The sequence below is a fragment of the Cetorhinus maximus genome, chromosome 6 (assembly GCF_964194155.1).
Source record: "Cetorhinus maximus chromosome 6, sCetMax3.hap1.1, whole genome shotgun sequence".
NCBI lineage: Eukaryota > Metazoa > Chordata > Chondrichthyes > Lamniformes > Cetorhinidae > Cetorhinus > Cetorhinus maximus.
The window spans coordinates 4,001,761-4,024,906 of NC_135884.1; the positions used below are offsets into that span (position 1 = coordinate 4,001,761).

The window sequence follows — 23,146 nt, forward strand, 5'->3', positions numbered from 1 at the left end:
TGAAACCAACTGGACAGGATTCAGTTCACTTAACAGTAAAACCATGACAATGCCAGAAATTAAGGCCATCTCAGTGTTAACCAAATTTGGTGCCCCCTTTATTCAGGCTTTGGATGCTAAACTAGCTTGCCTACCTTTGATACTGATATATTCCAAATTGTATTATGTAACAAAGAGGCTCAAAACCAAGTCAAGCCAGAAAAATGCATCAACCCTGCTGTAAATGTCTCAAAGTTAAACCTTGAACAATTAGTTTTAGCTGGATTGAGTTTGTTTAAATGTCAGAGGTTACTATTCAGCCCACTGCGCTTGGGATAGCTCCCATTAATCCTACTTCCCTGCTCTTTACTCATAACTTTTGCTGCATTATCTATCTAGTTCCTATTAGAAAATTCTAATCTGCTTCCACCACTCAGATCATATCGCAGCATTCCAGATCAAATTCCCTTCATGCTGCTTGTTTTTCTTGCAAATTACCTTAAATTGGTCCTCAATTGCTGACCCTTCTGCCACTAGCAGTTTATTTACTTTGTCAAAACCTTCAAATTTTGAAAATCTACAAATCTCCCCTTATACTTTGTTCCAGCTCCACAAATATATTCAATGCCCAAGATTGAACAACTTAAAAGATTAAGTTTACAGGTGTCAATTTTTCAGGTCACCTGCCCTGTGGCTAGGTGTCATAGCTTGTGACACCTTGAGATGCAAGGCCCCTGTATAAATTTTAATTGCTATCTCAACAACACTTGTTTAATTGCTGTGAGATAGTTTACAGGCTTTACTTTTAAATATCCTGCATCCCTTGGCTGGGCTGTTTCCTTTACAATTATTCTTGTGATTCTCAACTAATTTTTCCCCCCCAAATTGAGGAAAAGTTTCTTCAATTCTATAAGTACAAGCTCACCACACAAATGTTTGACTACATCAACTGGGAAATGCAGGTGTTTGAAACTAAGCAGTGTCAATAAATTTGATCAAGACTTTTGACAGTTAGCATGTACTTTAATATTGGATTCCTTAATGCTCAATACACAAGTCAAAACCTGTGGAGCAACTCTTAAAAATCTTACATTACTCTATGAGCAAAGAACTGCTTAAAGTAATTGGGTCTGCTTGATCTGATCAAACTGGAGCACAATTTGATGTACAATTGTTAAGGTGCCTTAAAATTTCATTAGTGCTTGGGACATGTTCCTTGTTCGCAGGGAAACTCTTTTGAGTTACCAACAGTCACAGATTGCAACTCTTTTCGAGTACAATCACAGTTCTTGGTTTCCAGGAGTGGGACATGAACCCACAACCCTCTAATTCAAAGGCGAGGGTGCTATGAACTGAGCTACAGCTGACACCAGGTTCACTTGTTATATCACATTGAAGAACTATTCATTGCTGATCAAATATGTACAAATGATCAATGTCCTTAATCTGGCAGCAATTAAGGACATTAATTGGACATGGCAGGGTCTAGGCTTTAGCATGAGCCTCCAATAATAGATCTACTTAAAATTGAACCAAACTGGCATTGGTCTTCAGCAAGTATCCTTCTATTAATTGTTTTTGTAGCTTTTTCTCCCAAGTTTAAAGCAAACAAATGGGTTAAAAGTGTCAATTTGAGTTAAAGATTAACTTAAACTAGGGAAGAAATAAATTACATGATTTAACACTTAGTGAAAAGCTTCACCCACAATTTTCAGCTTCTCAATGGAGCTTGTTGAAACAAGTACAGATTGTGCTTAGGTATCCAAGGAAGTGAAATGAATCAAGTGTCATTATGGAGCAATGCCTTGATACAGAAATAAAACAAGCCATCCACAATGAAGCTGGAGAACTGGTATTTCTATTCATGTTGCAATGACAATTAAAAATAAAGTATTAGATAGGATATAAAACTTACCCTGAATCTCCTAAGATGATGACTTTCAGCAAAACTTTCTTCCTAGATGTCATCTTTTAAAGCTGGAAGAAAATGGATTTAGTTTAGACAAATTTATACAAAGGGTCACTGTTGAGATTAGTTAGGACATTATGGAGAAATGACCAGAGGCTAGAATCATGAAAATGCCATGGAAGCTGGTTCATTGGTAATTAGGTTTTTAATGTTCAGGGAAGGGAGCTCACCACAACTACTTGGTTTGATCCATGCCTGATTCTAGTCAATTCTACATACTCCAAGTGTGAGGAGTTAATTATTCCTGGAATGTAATGAGTTAACTGTACAAAATCTGGTTGTGGAAACAAATCTACTTGATTCCCTTAAGTGTTAACTGGTCATATGGTAAAAGTGGGGACAAGGTCCAGTTTAGGATTGCAAAGTTCAAGCCCAAATTCCATATCTGATTTGACATTATGATAAAACATGTTAATTTTTGGTATATTTAAAGAGGCAACTTTGCAGAGTACCTCCATCTTTACACCTACAGTTCAAATCCATGCATTTTCCTATACAGTTTAGTCTAAACCTTGACTGAATTTCTGTCCTCTTACCCTCCTCCCATTAACCAAGTTACAAATGAGCTTAAGGAATTACCCAGTCAAATGGATTTAACTAAAATGCAAACTGATTCCTCTTTTGGACACTAGCCCACTGAAAATTGAGCTTGTTTTAAAGATTGGAAATTCCCTGAAGTACCCCACAGTGCCCAAAGTATATGAACTTTAAAACAATTTCAGTTCATTCACAAAGAAGGGGGAAATCCAATGTGCCACAGGACAAGCTGCAAGGGTCCAAGATTGCTAAAGCTGATTGGGGGAGTCTGACTGCACATGTTCAACTGAAAATTCAGGTTGGGTCACCTGCCTTTTGCAGAGAGTCAGTTTGAACAAACATTGCAATGTTTCACCTAAATGCTTTTAGAAGCTCCTAGCTGCTATAAAGATAGACTTGGCACCTTCACCTTCCATAACCACAAAGCACCTTACAGCCAATGAAATATTGAGATGCAGTACTGCTGTAATGCAAGAAACAGCAAGCTCCCACAAATAGCATGACCATATCACCTGTTTTATAGCAATGGTGCTCAAGGACACCAGGCATAATGATTTTCTTTGAACAGACCTTTTATATTCACCCGAGAGGGCAGACATCATCTCAACTCATCCAAAAGGCAGCATCTCCAATAGTGAAGCACTCCCTTGGTACAGTACTGGAGCATAGCAGTTTTGCTCCAGTCTCTGGAGAGACTTTAACCTACAAGTTTGATTCAGGTGAGTGCTATCAAGAGCCACAGCTTGCATCTAAATAGGGCCTCATCATACCCTCAGGGATACCAAATATAAATTTATCCCTACCACACTATTGTAAAAACAGCATTCCTTCTACAAACGTACCCTCTGAAACCTTAACTAAAATTTTCCTAGCAAAACTACCCAATATTAGAATTCATTTCCATTCAAGCATTCTGCTGCCCATATTTTAGAACAACCTAATGATAAACTATTTTTAATTCTCTCATGAGTGTTACTGGCAAGGCCCTTGCTTGTTTCCCATCCCTAAATATCCAAAAGTGGTACCTGCTTGAACAGAAGCTCAAATGAAAAGTTATAAAAGCTGCCTTATCTATTTTCCTAGTTAACTCAATTCCTCCCCTCCTGGAGGTAACTATTGTATTTAGAGCAGTTTCCTTTGTATGATATGGCATTTAGATTCAGCTATGCAATGACTACTCAAGTAATTGACTGGCAGGTGATCAGAGAAGAAACTGAAATGAAGCTAATTTACCAAATTCCATTATGAAGCTGCAATGCATGCCAAGGAGGCAGCCTCCCTATGTTACTACCTCCTCCAAAATTGACTGTTCCAAGAAAATTGGTTATCTATGGAACAAGTTAACTGAGCAGTAGAGATGAGGCCATTCAGCCCACCTAGCCTTTTCTTCCATAAAAACTTTTAGTCCCACAACACCCAATCACACCAAGTTTTCTCCCCATTCCCTTGTCAGGAACAAAACAAGGGTATAAAGAGTTCTGGCAAGGTGAGCTGAGTGCAAAAAGGCAAAGAGGGTTTCCCCCATAGGATGTGGGCTTTGCTGGCTGGGCCAGCATTTATTGCCCATCCCTAGTTGCCCTGAAGGTAGTGTGAGCTGTCTTGAACCACTGCAGTCCATGAGGTGTAGGTAGACACAGTTATGAACAATTACAAATAAACTTGGCTTTTGTCTTTAAAGGTATTCCAGCTAATTCTAGCCACATCTGTGCTTCACATGTCACTGGTTGATTCTGCTCCATCCCTTAAGGTTTTTCCAGTAGCAACACAACTGCCTCCCAACATGATCAGCTAATGCATTAGATTGGTTCCTGGTCTCTACTATTTGACTTTATGCAGAGCAGTAACCTCAAATCAGATGGATTACTCATAGGTGACATTTTTGGCTGGTGCATTTTGCTGGTAGTGCCTTCCTGTTTACAACTTCCTCATTCTAGAAGTACAATAACTTTGTATTTCAGAATGCAAGTCAAATACAATTCTCTGTACACCAGTTCTGCCAGATTGACTTATGACAGATTAATAGGTGATTGCAAAATTCTAAATCTTAACCCTTAGGTTGTTCCTGTAAACAGGAGCTGCATTTCCAACTTCTGACCCCTACCTTCATGATCAAGATTATATTTCTGCCTTGTATAAGCAGAATCTAGGGGACCATAGCAATGACTAATGGATGCTGTAATGTCAACACCTGCAGAGCAGACTCAGACAAGGTGAATTAAAACAAGTGCCTGATTTACATGAAACCGGACATTTCCAGTAATATTCAATTCTTTACAAAAGGGGCAATTTTTCAGTATTGGCCTGCTACCTCATGACTAAATTAAATACCCTTCACCTTTAACTCAAACCTGCTAAAGACAGCAAAATGAAAATAAGGTTTGACCTCTGCTTACTGTGGGCTGCAAGATTTGCAGCCCACAACCTCTAATGACACTCTCCCTGGGAAACAGGGAGACTATTGCTGAAAGGGTACTGGAACAATATCAATGTTTGACACAGCATATGGGGCATGAGGGCAATTTAAGACACTGAAATCAGGCAAACATCCTAATCCCTGGTAACTCACCTCTACATCCTTAAAATATGGTGCCCAGATCTGACACCACTTGAGCATCTAACTAGTTATTTGCAGCTGTTTGATACAATTTCCTTTGTATTTAGGAGGCATAAAATACAAAGCTCCTTTATACAAATCAGCTTTCGTTAATGCTTCATGTGGAAGGTGACAACATAACCTTGATGGGCCAAATCACCAGTGTGCAATATCATGCCACATTTTACTATAGGCAAGACACCAAAGAGGCCATTCAGCCCATTAAATTCATCCTAGCACTGATAGTCAACTCCATTTCCCAGCTCTATCCCATAGCCCTGCAAGTTTAAGTCTCGATCCAATTTCCTTTTGAATTCACTTATTTCCACTTCACCCTCAGGCAGTATGCTCAGGTCATTACCAATGTTAAAAAAGTTCTAAACCTTAAATCTTTGCCCCTAGTCCTTGTACCATCTGCTAATGGGAACAGCTTTTGTCTACCTTATCTAAGCCAATTAACCTTGTGCATCTCCCTCTGCTCCAAGGGGGGGGAAACACCAGCTTCTCCAACCCAACCTTGGAGATAAAATCTTCCCTTACCATTCTATGAATCTCTTCTGTGCATTCAAGGGCCCTCACATCCATGGGCAGTGTAGTGACCAGAACTGGACACTTAGTTGTGGCCTAACCAGGGCTTTATACAACTTCAGTGCAACTTTCCACTTTTGTACTCAATACCTCATTATGAAGCCAAAGATCTAATATGCTTTGTTAACTACTCACTATGTCATGCCACCTTCAAAGATCTGTGAAGATGCATCTCCACATCTTTGCATTCTTTGGAACTGTGTCATTAAGTCTGTTTCCACTCCCAATCCGGTGTCAAAATGCTTCACCTCACTTCAATTCTGTCTGCCCATTCTGCTTGGGCATGTCCTGTTGCTGTCAAGTGGCATCATCCAATTAAACTGGATTTGCCCACAAGACTAATAGAAATCCATTCTGGCTTTCCCAAAGGGAAAGTAGTGTTCAGCTACTTCCAGAAAGCTCAAGCTAGAGGGTTTGAGGGCAATGCTGTTGTGGTATACATGGACTTCCAAAAAGGTACTTGATACAGTACTTAAGCAAAGTTAATTTATGGAATAAAAGGATAACAGATACAAAATTGGTTTAAACAGGAAATGGGCTATTTAATGGATGTTTTTTGGGCTGGAGGAAGGTTTGTAGTGAGGTTCCCCAGGGGTCAATGGTGGGACAAAATGAGCTCCAAGTCATACAGACCCAAAGTTAACAGTTTCTCTCTCTCTCTCCATAGATGCTGCCAGACCCATGGAATTTTTGCAGCATTTTCTGGCAGCATCTGCAATATGTTATATGTCAGTATTGGAGGCCATGCTTTTCCTGATATGTTAACTATACCTTGGTGTACAAGGCACACAATTTCAAAATTTGCTAATGATATGGCACTTGAAGCATTGCAAACTGAGCAGGATAGTGTAGAACTTGCCCAGACAAGTTGGTACAATGGGCAGACAAGTGCCAGATGAAGCCAATGTGGAGAAATGTGAAGTGATGTGATTTTGTTAGGAAGAGGGGAAAAATAAAGTTATAATTCTAAAGGACAGGAGCAGGGTGACCTGGGTGTATCTGTGCAGTCATGAGGTGGCAGGACAGGCTGAGCATTTAGTAAAGCACACAGTACCATAGGCTTTAGAGACAGAGTACAAGAGCAGGGAGATCTTCTTGAACTTACACAAGACACTAGTTCAGCCTCAGCTGGAGTATTGCATCCAGTTCTGGGCGCCACACTTTAGGATGTGAAGGCATTGACAGAGTGCCCAAAAGATTCACAAGAAAAGTTCCTCATCTCTGGAATCAGAGTTATGAAGATAGATTGGAACAGTTAGGATGGTTTTCCTTAAAAGGGGAAGGTTGAGAGGAGATCAGAGGTATTCAAAATCATGAATGTCTGGACGGAATAGATAGGGCGAAACTGCTCCCACTCAAAAGGATTAAGAGGGCACAGATTTAAATTGGCAAAAACAATGAGAAAACTTCATGCAGCAAGTGGTTCAAATCTGGAATGCACTTGGAGGCAGACAGCTAGACATTTGAAAATGAAGTGTGCCAACCTACAGTGAAATGTTCAGAGAGCCAGTGCAGACAATAGGCTGAATGACCTCCTTTCACACCAAAAATTGGAATTGTGAGATCCTTACTGTTTATTACACCTTCAAGTTTGGCATCAGTAAATTGATTTTACTCAAGATTCAACCCTTTTTTCAATAAGGGAGACAGAGCAGGAACCTACAGGCCAGTTAGCTTAATATCAGTCATAGGAAAAAATTTAGAAGCTATTAAAGATGTTATCATGGGGAACTTAAAAATTCAAGTCAATCAGGCAGAATCAACAAGGTTTTGTGAAAGGGAAATTATGTTTAGCCAACTTATTGGGGTTCTTTGAGGAACCAACTTATTGGGGTTCTTTAAGAACCCCAATAAAGGGCAGCCAATGGATGTGCTGTACTTGGATTTCCAGAAGGCATTTGATAAGGTGATGCATCAAAGGTTATTGTGGAAAATAAAAACTTGTGGTGCAAGGGTAACATTGGCATCAATAGAAGGCTGGTACCCAACAGGAAACAGCAGGCATAAATGGGTCTCTGGTTGGCAGGATGTAACAAGGTGTGCACTAGGATCAGTGCTGGGGCCTCAACTATTTACAATTTATATGAATGACTTGGATGAAGGGACCAAAAATATTCTTGCTAAATTTTAAGACAAAGGTAGGTAAGAAAGTAAGTTGTGCAGAGGACACAAGGAGGCTACAAATGGATAGGTTAAGTAAGAGGGCAATAATCTGTCAATTAGGGTATAACATGGGAAAATGTGAAATTGTAGGGAGACGATCTAAAATGGGGAGAGAGAGATTGTAGAGCTGAGATGGAAGGATCTGGGTGTCCTAGTGCACAAATCACTAAGGTCGGTCTTCAAGTACAGCAAGTAATTAGGAAAGTGTTTTTATTTGAAGGGAATGGATTACAAAAATAGGTTATGCTTCAGTTGTACAGGACACCGTTACAGCCACATCTGGAGTGCTATGTACAGTATTGGTCTCCTTATACAAGGATGTAAATGCATTGGAAGCAGTTTAGAGAAGTTTACTGGACCAATACCTGAAAATGGGCAGGTTGTCTTATGAGGAAAGATTGAAAGTTAGACAGATTAGGCTTGTATCTGCTGGAATTTAGAGAAGAGGTAACTTGAATGAATGATCCTGAGGGGTCTTGACAGGGTAGATGTGGAGAGGATATTTCCTCTTGTGGGAGAACCCTAGGGGTCAACATTTAAAAATAAAGGGTCACCCATTTAAGACAGGAGGAGAAATTCTCTCAAAGAAGGTCATGAGTCTTTGGGACTCTTCTTCAGAAGGCAGAGTCTTCAATATTTGAGGCAGAAATAAATATATGCTTGATAAGCAAGGGGGTGAAATGTTATTGGGTAGGCAGGAATGTAGAGTTTAGGTTATAATCAGATCAGCCAGATTCTTACTGAATGGCAGAGCAAGCTCAAGGGGTTGTGGCCTACCCCTGCTCCTAATTCTTATGTTCACAAGTCATTTATATAAATCAAAAACAGTGGTCCTGGCACTGTTTATCCTCCTTCAATCTGAAAAACCACCATTTAACCATGACTTGCTTTTGCCCTCATGATTTTTTTTTCAAATCCAAGCTGACACTGACCCTCCTATAGAAAGGATTTGAAGTTAGAAACATGGTAGGGATTTAAAGCCTCAACACAAGTGCAACATGCTGAATTACCTCCCTTTTCTGTAAGGGCTATGAATATGATGCAAGGACATTTTGAAACCAGGTAGGATTGGACTGCTTCCCAAGAACTGATCCTTTAGGGAAACAGTCCATTCCTTCCCGCTTTCTTGATCCTGAACTGTATGGCATAAGTTAGCTCAAGTAGAAAATTATACTAAACTAGTGATAATTTTCACAAGTTGTTATTTTTCCCACAATCCATCTTATTAGGTCCTCTTCCTTTAATCCATGCTATATTATGGCCTTTAGACATGACTAGCTTGTGTCCATGTAAAAAAATTACAGCTACATTTATATTTGTAATGAAGCTGGTTCCAATAGTACATTGTTTCATAACTTACTGGTTTATTCTTCAGTGAAATATTCTAGTTTTTAATTCTGTAGTCAAATGTTAAACATTAGTGAACATTTTGATTCACTTTAAATCAGCAGTTCCCAAACTGGGTTGCTGGAGACAGCAGATGGCATCCTATACCAGCACCCTATACCAAGGGTAGGCAGTACCTGACCTTGCCCTGTTCATGTCTCAGTCTGTGTTGGAGTGTCCCATCTGGTAACACTGACAAGTCATTAGTTTTCTCTTCCCCAATTCATTCTCCCATTGAACCTTTCAAATGAATTTGATCTTGGCACCATGGAATTCTTATAGGTTGATAACTGGTAGGCATAGGTTGATGAAGTCAGCTGCACACTGATCCAGGCTATCAGAGCTGCTGTGCCACCAACCGACTGACCTGTGATGTGAGGAAAGGCTATTAGTGTGTGAAGGTAGGGGAGGGGCTTCACTGAGTACTGACAGCTTGGCTGAAACCTTCACAAGTGTAAGTAATTTGTTAAACAGATGCATTATATATCAAATGCACTCAATTACTACACTGCTTTGCTTTTTTGCATCTGGGGTCATCTAATTTAAGTGTTAAAATGTGGTCACATTGGAAAATAGTTTGGGAAGCACTGCTTTAAATTGCTGATTTTTCTTCAAAGATGCTAATACAGGCAGAAGTGAGCAAATGCATTAATCAGCCACTGAATGTTACCACAAGGTAGATCAGTCTGGAGATGGGAAACCAACTGGATTCAATGGTTGAAGATCCCTGTCACTCCTAGATAGGAAAAAGGGCAATTCCAAGTCTCAAATTTAGTAGGCTAGGATTGGCAGGCCTAGGAGTGTGTTAAAGAAAAAAGCTGGACAATCCCAGCCCTAGAACATTACTGTACAAGTTCCTCAGTGTTCCCGAGACCAACTAGCTTCAGTTGCTTCAAAGACCTTCCAACCATATCAGGTGCAGGACTGTTCAGGAGTGCTCAACTCCATTCACAATTCCTCAGACAGTTCATGTCCTCACACAAGACTGAGTCAGCATGTTACACAAGTGCCTGATAAATATCTTATCACCTAACTACCTCCCCATTATAATAGTGGCATTACCAAATCTCACTAAACAAGGGGGATGGGGAGCATGCTTTAGGGGGAAGGTCACAACTGACCAGAAACTCAGCTGAACCAGATGTCAGAGATACTGGAACAGGTCAAAGGCAGGCATTCTGCAAGTGGCTCACTGTTAAGTCACCTACAAGGTACATCAAGAGTTAAGAGTATCCGATCATTAGTGGGAGTGCAGCTACACTCTTCCAGCCCAGTTTGGCACTGAGGACAAAGCAGTCCACTTGACTGGCACTTCATCCATTATCATGCTACATTCTACTGGGTAGATGAAGCAACTTGCTATGACTGACAGCAGCTCAAACTTGTGTCCTCCACATTGAGGGGGGAAATAGTGGTGCCTGAGATCACCACCTCAGTCACATCTGATTTGTGTATAGTCATTCCTTCATATTTCTAGGGTTGATAGTGGTTACCCGACAGCATGGTGAAAGCACTTTCATTATGCTAACTGCTGTGGGTCAACTAATGATAGCCTTCAAGAACAACTAGGGATGGTCAATAAATGCCAGTATTGCCATGACAAATGTCATTCTTCCAATATGGATACAATACAAATCACACTTCACTATGGAATTTGGATCTTCAGGCAGAATGAAAAGCCTTAGGGTATTTGCCAAATTTATATGCCTGGAAGCCTCAAGTCAGATCCATTAAATATACCATCAGCATTGTGACTTTAAAAAATTCAATGGCTAAGGTTGCTGACCCCTACCCTGCATCCTTAATGCACCAGACCTCTCCTGGTAGGCAAATAGTTCCTGATCTGCAGTATTTTAGCAAGATGGTCCTAAAAGTTAAAATGGATGCTCAAGAAAAAATAAATACCTCATTTTGCCATATCAGGATGACTGTTCAATGAAAAGAAACTGATGTTATGTAAACTATGGAGGAGGAATAATCAAATACTTCATCTAAATTTGAGTTGTCTACATTAACCACAGGGCCAAAACAAAGGTAAATGCAGGCACTGAAAAGGTGACCATAAACTTGCATACCCTAGCAACTTGGATCTATATAGTATCTTTAACATAAATTAAGGCAATTCTCAGGAGTATTCTGGAAGATTTGTTGTGACACTCATTTATTGGTATCAGTTTTGTAGATAATCAAAACAGACCCATTCTTCCAAATATTCACACCAGGCAGATGCCATGACTCATTACTGGTAGGATAATATCCGAGATTTGAGATGAGGACCTTCCATTGAAGAATTCTTGATTTTTTTTTAAAAATCAGCATTTTTGCACCAGTGTCCAAGACACCCATCTCATCCTTGTAAAATTAAACAGTGACTTGACAGCTGTACTGTAGACTTGACCCAATACTGAAACAGGCTGACATGAATCCAAACTGGCTTGTAGGGGGAGAGTGATCTGACAGCAGGAAACATGCTAGTCAGTGCTCAGAAGATGACTGCTACTACCCAAATACTAGACTTGAATGGTGCAGAAAGTTGAGAATACAGAAGCACAATTCTTAACATGAGTAGACCATACAGCCCATCAAGTCTGTGCTGCTATTCAATACAATCATGGGTGATTTTGGGCTTCAACTATTTTCCCACCCACTTCCCTTAATGCAAGGCAAAAATCTTTCTATCCCAGCCTTAAATGTATTTAATGATGGAGCATCCACAACCCTCTGGGGTAAAGAATTCCCATTATTCACAACCTTTTCAGTGAAGAAATTTCTCCTGATCTGCCCCTTATCCTGAGACTGCCTGTTTTAAATTCCCCAACCAATGGTAAGTGTCCACTCTATCAAGCCCCCTTCAGAACTTGGTTTCATTGAGTGTATCTTTTATTCTAAGCTCCAGAGAATACAAACCCAATTTACTCAGCCTCCATTCATCTGAAATGAAAGGGAATTCCAACTATGGGGGAAAATATAATTCTCAATTTATATCCCAGGCTAAGAATTCTGAGAGCTTCACATGTTTAGGTAATCTGGAAACAAGGAAGATGAATGGATCTTAGAAGTGCTTTAAGACACTTTAGCTGGTCTTAACATTCTTCATTAAGATTTGTTCCAGTAGAGACCTGAATATTTGCAAATTAGTTTTGTTGCTTAATATTTCTTTAAAATAGAAACAAAAACATAGAAAATAGGAGTAGGCCATTCAGCCTGCTCTGCCATTCATTATCATTCAACTAATAGCCTGCTCCTGCTTTCTCCCCATATCCTTTGATCCCTTTCACCAAGAGCTGTATCTAACTCATTGAAAACATACAATGTTTTGGCCTCTACTACTGTGGTAGCAAATTCCACAGGCTCACCACTCTAGGTGAAGAAATTTCAGTCCTAAATGGTCTACCCCGTATCCTCAGACTGTGACCCCTGGTTCTGGACTCCCCCACCATCAGGAACATCCTTCCTGCATCTACCCTCTCCAGTCCTGTTAGAATTTTATGGGTTTCTGAGATCCCCTCATTCTTCTGAATGCCAGCAAATATAATCCTAACAACTCAAATCTCTCCTCATGTGTCAGTCCTGCCATCCCAGGAATCAGTCTGGTAAAACTTCACTGCACTCCCTCTATAGCAAGAACATCCTTCCTCAGATAAGGAGATCAAAACTGCACACAATATTCCAGGTGTGGCTTCACCAAGGCCCTGTATAATTGCAGCAAGACATCCCTGCTCATGTTGTACTTAAATCCTCTCACTATGAGGGCCAGCATACCATTTGCCTTCTTTACTGCCTGCTGCAACTGCATGCTTACCTTCAGCGACTCGCGTACAAGGACACCCAGGTCTCATTGCACATTCCTCTCTCTCAATTTATAGCCACTCATAATAATGCCTTCCTGTTTTTGCTACTAAAGTGGATAACCTCATTTATCCACATTATACAGCATCTGCCATGCATCTGCCCACTCTCGGCCTGTCCAAATCACACTGAAGTATCTCTGCATCCTCCTCACAGCTCACCCTCCCACCCTTGTCTCATCTGCAAATTTGTTTCTATGTTTCTATGATTGCCAGTTATCCTTCCAAAGACCTTAAATTAAAATTTAATTCTAAATAAACAAAGCTGTCCATGTGCAATGACAGGTCTAGGCAGAATATAAATTGTCAAGAATTTGACCTTTCACTTGGTTATAATCAGAATAAAGTCTAATAGGAAGTGTTTCCTTCAGAGTTGAAAAGATAGGTTTACATCAGATGGAATATTATTGGAGAATAAACACTAATTCTGCTTACAATTTCAGTACATTGAAAACAGCTTACTACCAATCTTATTCCTTGATAAAGCCCTTGTTCAGGATTCAAGTTTCATAGCGATGTACATAATATACAAATTAGTAACAGGAGTTGGCCACTCAGCCCCTTGAACCTGCTCCACCATTCAGTAAGATCTGGCTCATCCGATTGTAACCTCAACCCCACATTCCTGCCTACCCCCGATAATCTTTCACCCCCTTGTTAATTAAGAATCTATCTAGCTCAGCCTTAAAACATTCAAAGGCTCTGCTTCCACCACTTTGGAGTTCCAAAGACTCAACCCTCAAATTTCTCATGTCTTAAATGCGCAATCCCTTATTTTTAAAAGGGTGACCTTAACGGTTTCTTCCTAGAGTAAGTTTATGCTGTTTCATGACCATTGGAGTTGATCTTTGTCTATAGAATCAATGCTGATGTATTTGAACTCACCCAGATTTTCTAAAACCTTTCAAATCCAGTGAAACTTCATTTTTAGCACAAAGAATAGCTTCTAATAATTAGCATCAAATGATTGCCTGCCATTTTGCCACACTTCCATCTCATCTGCCCCTCCATCATTCCATCCTTCATTAGTCCTATCTCCACAAACTCCAGCCAAGGAAATTTTGATGTTGGGCTCCCCTTGCTTTCCATTGTGTTCTCCAACACCCCTCACCCCCCAAAAGATTGCCATCAATTATTAGCAACCACGCATGCATTGTGTGCTAGGCTCCACCCACCAAATAAACTCGCCAGATGGACCCCCTTGAAAAGTCCTGACTCTACAGATTTGCAACAATGACACCCAAGTGTTGAGAAAATGACTAAATGGGGAATGGACTGAAAATGTAACTATTTAATCCTGACACCAAATCCATCAGTCTAGTTAACCAAGGTCTGCAAGTTTCCTCTAGTATTTATATAACACTTTTAAATGTAGTAATACTCCCTATATTAACTTTTCTGGTCAAAGGAAAGCTTTACATATGCTTAATGTTCACATTTCAACTGATTGGTTGCTATTCAGTAGATCACATTCCTAAAAGAAAGGATGTGCAGGACTATGGAGAAGGTGGGGAGTGGCATCAGGCAAGTCACTCCTGCAGAGAACGAGGGCTAAATGGCCTTCAGTGCTGTAACTGTGATTCATTCAATTCCTGGTCTCTAGTTAGTTGAGCCCAGGAAGGCAGAGGGACCGTTATATCTTGCTATAGCATTCAAAGAATTAGTCTCAAAAAGTCAGGATACACATGCTCAATTCAAAACTTAACCTAGTTACAGGCACTCAGGAATAATGTTTGATAGAAAAGGTCAGTGAACTAAAACATCTCCATAGGTGCTGCCTAACCTGCTCCAGCATATGTTCTTATTCCAAGTTTGCAGCATCCTCAGGACTTTGCTATCATTCCATCCTGTATTGGTTTTGGGCATACTTGTTAAATATAATTGCATGTGCTGAGTCATCAAGTTTAACTGCAAGTGCTAGAACAGCTTGGAAGGCATGGGGAGCAAGTGGGAAAAGCTGTTGCTGATGAATTATGGACTTCAGAAGAGGACAAAATTGAATTCTGACACTCCCAGCAGAGTTAAGCAACTAGTTAGTACTTTGAACTTAATTGAATGAGCCTAGGCTGGAAATAAGGTAGGATGCTCAAGACTCAATAAAATCAGCCCCTTTAGAGAAGGGAAGAAAACAGGTTACCAAAGTCAAATTATGCAGTTCTGGCAGGTCACTGCAGCCAAACCACTAGATACAGAAGGAACTGGGCAGTGGCCATTGTACTAGAAGTTAAAGGAAGATAGGAGGGCAGCATACCAAGCTAAGCTTCCTATAACACTACTACAAATGGAATAACTCATGATAATCTGCATCTATAGTGCAGAATGCAGAAAAACACTTGGCACTTAAACCTAAAATCAAGCATATTGCATAGTGTTAGACAGTAGCATAGTGGCAGTGTCACAGGACTAGGTCCAGCTTAATAATCAGCTGGTGGAATTTGCTTAACCAGGAGTCATTGTGGGTGAAAAGGGGTGATGAACAGACTTGGTTCAATTAATAAATCTGAAATTAAGAGCTAGTTTCAGTAATAGTGACCACGAAATGACCACTGAATTATTGTAAAAACCCATCTGGTTCACTAAATGCCCTTTAGGGAAGAAATTTGCCATCCTTCCCTGGTCTGGCCTACACATGATTCAAAACCTATTTACCATTACCCCCTCACCCAAAAGCCCTTAATGTGTCCTTATCAAGTATATATCCAACTCCTCTGAAAGGGATTGAATCCACTTCCAACACCCTTCAGGCAGTTCATTTCAGCTCAAAACTCAAATCTCACCCCCTCTGGATCTTTTGCCAATTATCTTAAATTTGTCTTTGTTTCCACTTGCAGAGCAGTAATCAATTATTTATTAAACATTTCTTCACCTCCTAGATCTCCCTTTAATATTCTCTGCTCCAAGCAGAACTGAAGTTTCCTTTTTCTCTCCACATGACTGAAGTCCCTAAATCCATGTACCATTCTGGTAAACATCCTGTGAGCACTCCCAAGACCTTGTGGAGTTGGACAATACTGTGCTGAGCCAAACCGGTGATTTATCATTTATCAAACTTCCCTGCTTTTGTATTCATCACTGAAGTTTATTTTTAAATGAATGGTTTTCAGAAATTGGTCCTGCCACCTACATAAAATCCCATGTTTGTTCCTGTACCCCTTTGTTTACATTGCCCAACATTCTGCATCCCAAAATGGATCACTTCATACTGGCTTGCTGTGGCCTCAGCACCATACAAGCACCTTTACCCATTTACTCACTGGTAATTTCACCATGCAAGTGAAACTAACAAGCTAACTAAATTCAGATATTAAACAGGTGTCTAATTGAACTCTACTGCTGTGAAACCGTCTCCCAATTTAAAGCTGATTTTGGGTTAACCAGAGTGTATATGCAATATGATAGCCAGAACAGTTTTAACTTCATTGATATGGTCCAGTGTGGGTGCACATTTGTACAGAGGGCTGTCACGGGTGGAAAATACTTACATATACAATGAGGACCTTCAAAAACACACAAGTTAAAGCTGCCACTGAAATGAAAGAGCTGGATATCAAGTTGACAGCCAGAGGCCAGCTACCCTCCAGTAAAGTTTGGGTTCTGCAGCAACAAGTTTGCATGGGAACACCTGAAATGTGTCATTTAACAAGGCTGACTAAATCACAGCAACACCTGACTGAAAACAATACAAGGGCAGGGATGTGTCTGTACTTGCCAAATCCTCAATGTAGGGCTCTCAATACCCATCTAGTTCTATCACAGAAAATGCAGAAGCATTACAATTGTGGTGTCTATGCAAACACTTTCATACTCACTATTCAATTAATTCCCTGTATTTGGAAACTTATGCAAGTACTGGGAGCAAGGATATTATCCCAGTCAAATTTATCAAAAAGGAAGAGAGTCTTGATACCTGGGGACATTAAGGTGCTGAACAAATGAAAGTTGCTGCAATAAAAATAACAAACATTCATTCACTAGGAACAAATCCATTTACAAAGTACCAGAATTTAGAAATACAAAGTTCTCAGTATATATTTCTGTCAAGAGAATCTCAAAACTAAGATGTCATGTCAATGAAAACTGCTGGCAGATACAGTTCACACTCCTGTGCAGCAACTCCAGCAGGAAGCACAAATGAGGTTAGTGCAAGAAAGAAAACATAGATTCCACACAATGCTGATATTCACTATCTCAGTTCCTGAAAGAATGACCAGTAAACTTGAAGGAAAATGGCACTTCTGGACCCAGGATATCAACATTCAGGGGATGGGGATTCTGCCGTTTAGCAGCACAAGCATGTGTTTTGTAGAGGCATTATGATGCTATGTTGTTGAACATGAGGCATTTGCAGCTAATTACTGACCAAAACACAAGTCCAGTAAACCCAAAGATAAAAACAAAAAAACTACTGCGGATGCTGGAAATCCAAAACAAAAACAGAATTACCTGGAAAAACTCAGCAGGTTCTGCTGAAGGGTCATGAGGACTCGAAATGTCGGCTCTTTTCTTCTCCGCCGATGCTGCCAGACCTGCTGAGTTTTTCCAGGTAATTCTGTTTTTGTCCAGTAAACCTGCTTACTGGAATACACTGCCTTAAAGACAAGGCAGATTGTATTTATACAATGCCTTGAGCTCAGGGTGTCCCAAGGTGCTTCAAACCAGTGAAAACACCTTTGAAGTATTGACGGTGTTTAAGGAATTAAAAGTTCTTCTCTGCTCTTCAAACAGTGCTATGGGATCTTTATCAACAACAGCAGACAAGGCCTGTTCAGTACTGCACTGAACTATCAGCCTGGATTATGTACTCAAGTGAGATGGACCTACAACCTGGGGATTAAGAGGCAAATCTACTACTGCAGTCAAGCATGGGAGAATTGGAGAGGAAACCTAAGGCATTCTTAAATTTTGGGCTCTTTCCCGATTTTGCTACAACTGGAGTGAAGAGGACATTTAACTACCAAAAGGTTTCGTAATGCAAATGTTGAAATACAAGAATGAGTATATGACAGGCCACCATTAAGGACAAGTCATAATTCCATGCAACATCACTGCACTTCAAAAATTGAGCATCTTATCATACCACCCAATTTGATTTACTCACATTGAAGGCACAGCCCATCTCTGAACTGTGACATGGAGTGCATGTCACTGTCCATCTACAATAGCTTTCTGGGAACAAAAGACAACTTGCTGGCAAAACTACTTCTGCTAAAGCTGTTTATCAGTGTCACAGAAGGATATTTCATTTCTGTGGATAGTGAGCAAGAACACAAGTACCAGGAAATGGAACATCTAATACCCAACCATCACCCTGGTTGCGACACCTCAGGTGGAAATAAAGATCCTGAAGTCAGTTCCAGGATAATGGCTTCCATTAATGCTCAGCTGAATCACACTGGGTACTTAAGTGACATGAGTTATTGACATCTACTTAAAATACACTTACACAGCACTCAAATTCTCACCTGCAGCTGCTCCCACCACTATATTTCACATTAGTGGAATTATGTCATTGGGGTTCCACTAAGTTACTGGCAAACTTGCTTTTTCGAATTTCTGCATACCACCCTTAAATCAATACTTTCCAAAGGAAAAATTCTTGAGCATAAGCCAGAATTCTATATTCCATCCATTTATATTAACATGGCATACAAGCTAGTTGCTGCTATTCAACACCTCAAACCTACTCTGTCATGAATATCATGGCTGACTACAAATTTACTTTCTTGATTCTTTTGGTGTCCAAAACTGGATTTTTCTTGCTGAATATACTCAATGACTGAGCATCAACAGCTCAAGGAGGTAGAAATTTTCAAAGATTCACAACCAAAATAAATTTCTCACCTGAGTCTTCAACGATCAACCCCCTTACCCCAACACAGGCCCCCAGTTCTAGCCTCTCCAACCAGGGGAAACAACCCCTTGCACTTCCAGAAACACTCAAGTTTGTTTCAATTAAATCTTTTTCATCATTCTAAACTCGAGAATTTAGCACTACTCCACTCCAATCTCCTCCTGGGGAATGGAGTGATAACCTAAAAATCAAATATTTAGACATCATGCACACACCTCAAATCACCAAACGCTAGTGAAATTTAAGAAGAAACTAAGCGCATTTCAAAAAAAAAGTATACAATTAAAACAAGCTACACATTCAGAATAAAGTCCAACAAACCAAAAGCAGCCTTACCATAGGGTACTGAAATGACAATGTGACTGATGCGGTCTGTGCTATTACCCCATGCCCCAAGGCAAAAAAGTATCCTACCACAAGGAAACACCCTTGGTAACACATCCAATACACACATGAATCCAGTGTCCAAGCCTGTTATTCGGAGAGTAATGATAAGTCATGTGTTTCCTCAGCTGCAAGGATCACGAGGAGCAGCTCTCAGGCTTCTAGGGCCAAGCAGCATCACAATCTTATTTACACACCAGAACCACACCCCCCCCAATCTTTCCAATTGGACAAAGGCTGCAACATTAATCCTGTCTAACCACAATGTGGGCCCCAGTTGGTTCATTTAGCTGATCATCATCCAGTCAATAGGCGGAAATCAAAAGGCACTGAAAATGCACAAAGTAAGTGGCAGTAATTAGAAGTAAAACTAGACACCTTAGAGGGGGGGGGGGGCAGTGACATTAGTGTCAAGTAACACAAACTCCTGCCATTTTGACAGGTAAAAAGGCAAATCGAATTTCACTTTCAGTTTTGCACAGAACTTCCTGAACAAGGCTTAAAAACCAAATCGGCCAAACGAAAGCTATATTTTTTTTTAAGCATAAGCAAAAAAATAAAAGGGCTTACAAACCTTTTTTTTAATATTGTAAAGGTTTAAAAAATGAAGGCAGCTCCAAGAAATTGAGCTTAGTCACCCTGTAGCCTAGAGATAAGCTTTTGGGCAGTTTAAGTTACCACTGAGTCCACAGACGCAATTGTTTAACTGGAGTGGTTGACAAATCATTCTATGTCGGAAAAAAAAAACCACCTTTCATAAAGCAGCGGGATTATGTAACTAACATAAAAATCTCAAGGAAAATGCAAGCTCTAGAAAAAAAAAAGAGAAACCTGGAGCAAAATATAAATGTCACAAACCGTTCACATGAAGTCACGGTTAAAAATGTGAACATTGCAAATAGGGATTTAAAACTGCGTTAGAGAAGGAAAAAAAAGTTCGCAGCAAACGCAACGCGCGCATCACATTATTCGGTAATGTTTGACTTTTTGTCTTGAGCTGAACGATTGTTAAAGGGCGGGCGGGCTCCCCACCGGGAAGCTCATGAATATTTGATGCAGCGCAGATGCTGCTGCTCGGGCAGGGCGCGAGCTCCTGTCAACTCACTGGGGGCCGTTGCTAGGGCCCGGGAGACCCGGGGACAGTTGCCAGGGGCCCCCAGGTACCCCCCCCCGCCCCCCGGGAGCGCGAGTGGAACCGTTGGGCGGGCCCCGGGCCTCTCAACTGGGCCCGGCACCCAGAGACCGTCGCCCCTTCAGCCGCGGGCGGGCACAACCACAACCGCCGCCGCCGCCACCTCTTCCTCCTCCTCATTTCCCCCCTCTAACCCCGGCTAGGACTCACCTGAAACGGGAGGCGGGGGTTGTGTGTATGTATATGTGTGTGTGTGATTCTCCGAGCTGTCTGACGGCTCCTATCCACCTTCCTCTCGCTGTCGAAACTGTGGCTCCGACTCGGCGCTTATCAGCCGTGAGGATGCGTCACCGCGTCTGACGTCGCCGCGCAGACCCGCCCCTCTCGCTTTTGTCTTCCGGCTCCGGGGGTTGGCCGCAGGGTCCGAGCGCCCGTCCAGTTACACCCCGTGGTTTTCTTGACGGGGTTGACAAGTGTTAGTCGGGGTTACCAACCCTCCAGGATGGGTTTGGAGTCTCCAGGAATTGAAGATCAAACTCCAGGATAAAAACAAAAAGCTACTGCGGATGCTGGAAATCCAAAACAAAAACACAATTACCTGGAAAAACTCAGCAGGTCTGGCAGCATCTGCGGAGAAGAAATCAGTTGACGTTTCGAGTCCTCACGACCCTTCGGCAGAACTGAAGCATAGTTAGGAGAAGGGAGAAATATAAACTGGTTTAAGGTGGGGGGCGGGGGGAGAGAGAAGTTGAGGGTGGGGTGATAGTGGAGATAAGCCAAGCAGTGATAGGAGCAGATAATCAAAAGATGTTACAGACAAAAGGATCAAAGAGGTGTTGAAGGTGGTGATATTTGTCTAAGAAAAGTGCTAATTAAGAATGGATGGCAGGATACTCAAGGTACAGCTCTAGTGGGGGTGGGGGAGGAAAGACTAACAAGGTTTTAGTTTTAGATTTAAAAATAATGGAAATAGGTGGGAAAAGAAGAATCTATATAAATTATTGAAAAAAAAGGGAGGGGGAGAAACGGGGTGGGGATGGGGGGAGGGGGAGTTTAAGATCTAAAGTTGTTGAATTCAATATTCAGCCCGGAAGGCTGTAAAGTGCCTAGTCGGAAGATGAGGTGCTGTTCCTCCAGTTTGCGTTGGGCTTCACTGGAACAATGCAGCAAGCCAAGGACAGACATGTGGGCAAGAGAACAGGGTGGAGTGTTAAAATGGCAAGCGACAGGGAGGTTTGGGTCTTTCTTGCGGACAGACCGCAGGTGTTCTGCAAAGCGGTCGCCCAGTTTGCGTTTGGTCTCTCCAATGTACAGGAGACCGCATTGGGAGCAACGAACGCAGTAGACTAAGTTAGGGGAAATGCAAGTGAAATGCTGCTTCACTTGAAAGGAGTGTTTGGGCCCTTGGACGGTGAGGAGAGAGGAAGTGAAGGGGCAGGTGTTGCATCTTCTGCGTGGGCATGGGGAGGTGCCATAGGTGGGGGTTGAGGAGTAGGGGGTGATGGAGGAGTGGACCAGGGTGTCCCGGAGGGAACGATCCCTACGGAATGTCGTCAGGGGGGGTGAAGGGAAGATGTGTTTGGTGGTGGCATCATGCTGGAGTTGGCGCAATTGGCGGAGGATGATCCTTTGAATGCGGAGGCTGGTGGGGTGATAAGTGAGGACAAGGGGGACCCTATCATGTTTCTGGGAAGGAGGAGAAGGCGTGAGGGAGGATGCGCGGGATATGGGCCGGACACGGTTGAGGGCCCTGTCAACGACCGTGGGTGGAAAACCTCGGTTAAGGAAGAAGGAGGACATGTCAGAGGAGCTGTTTTTGAAGGTAGCGTCATCAGAACAGATGCGACGGAGGCGAAGGAACTGAGAGAATGGGATGGAGTCCTTACAGGAAGCGGGGTGTGAGGAGCTGTAGTCGAGGTAGCTGTGGGAGTCGATAGGCTTGTAATGGATATTGGTGGACAGTCTATCATCAGAAATTGAGACAGAATGCAAACTGGGCGACCGCTTTGCAGAACACCTGCGGTCTGTCCGCAAGAAAGACCCAAACCTCCCTGTCGCTTGCCATTTTAACACTCCACCCTGTTCTCTTGCCCACATGTCTGTCCTTGGCTTGCTGCATTGTTCCAGTGAAGCCCAACGCAAACTGGAGGAACAGCACCTCATCTTCCGACTAGGCACTTTACAGCCTTCCGGGCTGAATATTGAATTCAACAACTTTAGATCTTAAACTCCCCCTCTCCCCATCCCCACCCCGTTTCTCCCCCCTCCCTTTTTTTTCAATAATTTATATAGATTCTTCTTTTCCCACCTATTTCCATTGTTTTTAAATCTAAAACTAAAACCTTGTTAGTCTTTCCACCCCACCCCCACTAGAGCTGTACCTTGAATGTCCTGTCTTCCATTCTTAATTAGCACTTTTCTTAGACAAATATCACCACATTCAACACCTCTTTGATCCTTTTGTCTGTGACATCTTTTGATTCTCTGCTCCTATCACTGCTTGCTTATCTCCACAATCACCACACCCTCAACTTCTCTCTCCCCCCGCCCCCCCCCACCTTAAACCAGCTTATATTTCACCCCTCTCCTAACTATGCTTCAGTTCTGCCTAAGGGTCGTGAAGACTCGAAACGTTAACTGATTTCTTCTCCACCGATGCTGCCAGACCTGCTGAGTTTTTCCAGGTAATTCTGTTTTTGTGTTATCAATCTCCAGG

The 23,146-nt window shown here is 41.6% G+C and overlaps 1 protein-coding gene across 3 annotated transcripts in view; it reads right to left on the bottom strand.

Moving 5' to 3' along the window:
- LOC144681462 (ras-related protein Rab-7a) overlaps positions 1-20,783 on the bottom strand; it is a 42,327-nt gene extending 21,544 nt beyond the window's left edge. Inside the window, exons 1-2 of one of the 3 annotated variants that reach the window (XM_078543052.1) lie at positions 20,641-20,783; positions 1,895-1,956 (exon numbers count right to left, since the gene is read on the bottom strand). In XM_078543052.1, coding sequence (XP_078399178.1) covers positions 1,895-1,947 — 53 coding nt within the window. In that variant the 5' untranslated portion in view covers positions 1,948-1,956; positions 20,641-20,783. Of the gene's footprint in view, positions 1-1,894; positions 1,957-16,970; positions 16,993-19,250; positions 19,338-20,640 lie in introns of those variants that run through there. The other 2 variants (XM_078543051.1, XM_078543054.1) reach the window with 2 other exon arrangements.
- Positions 20,784-23,146: the final 2,363 nt, after the last annotated feature.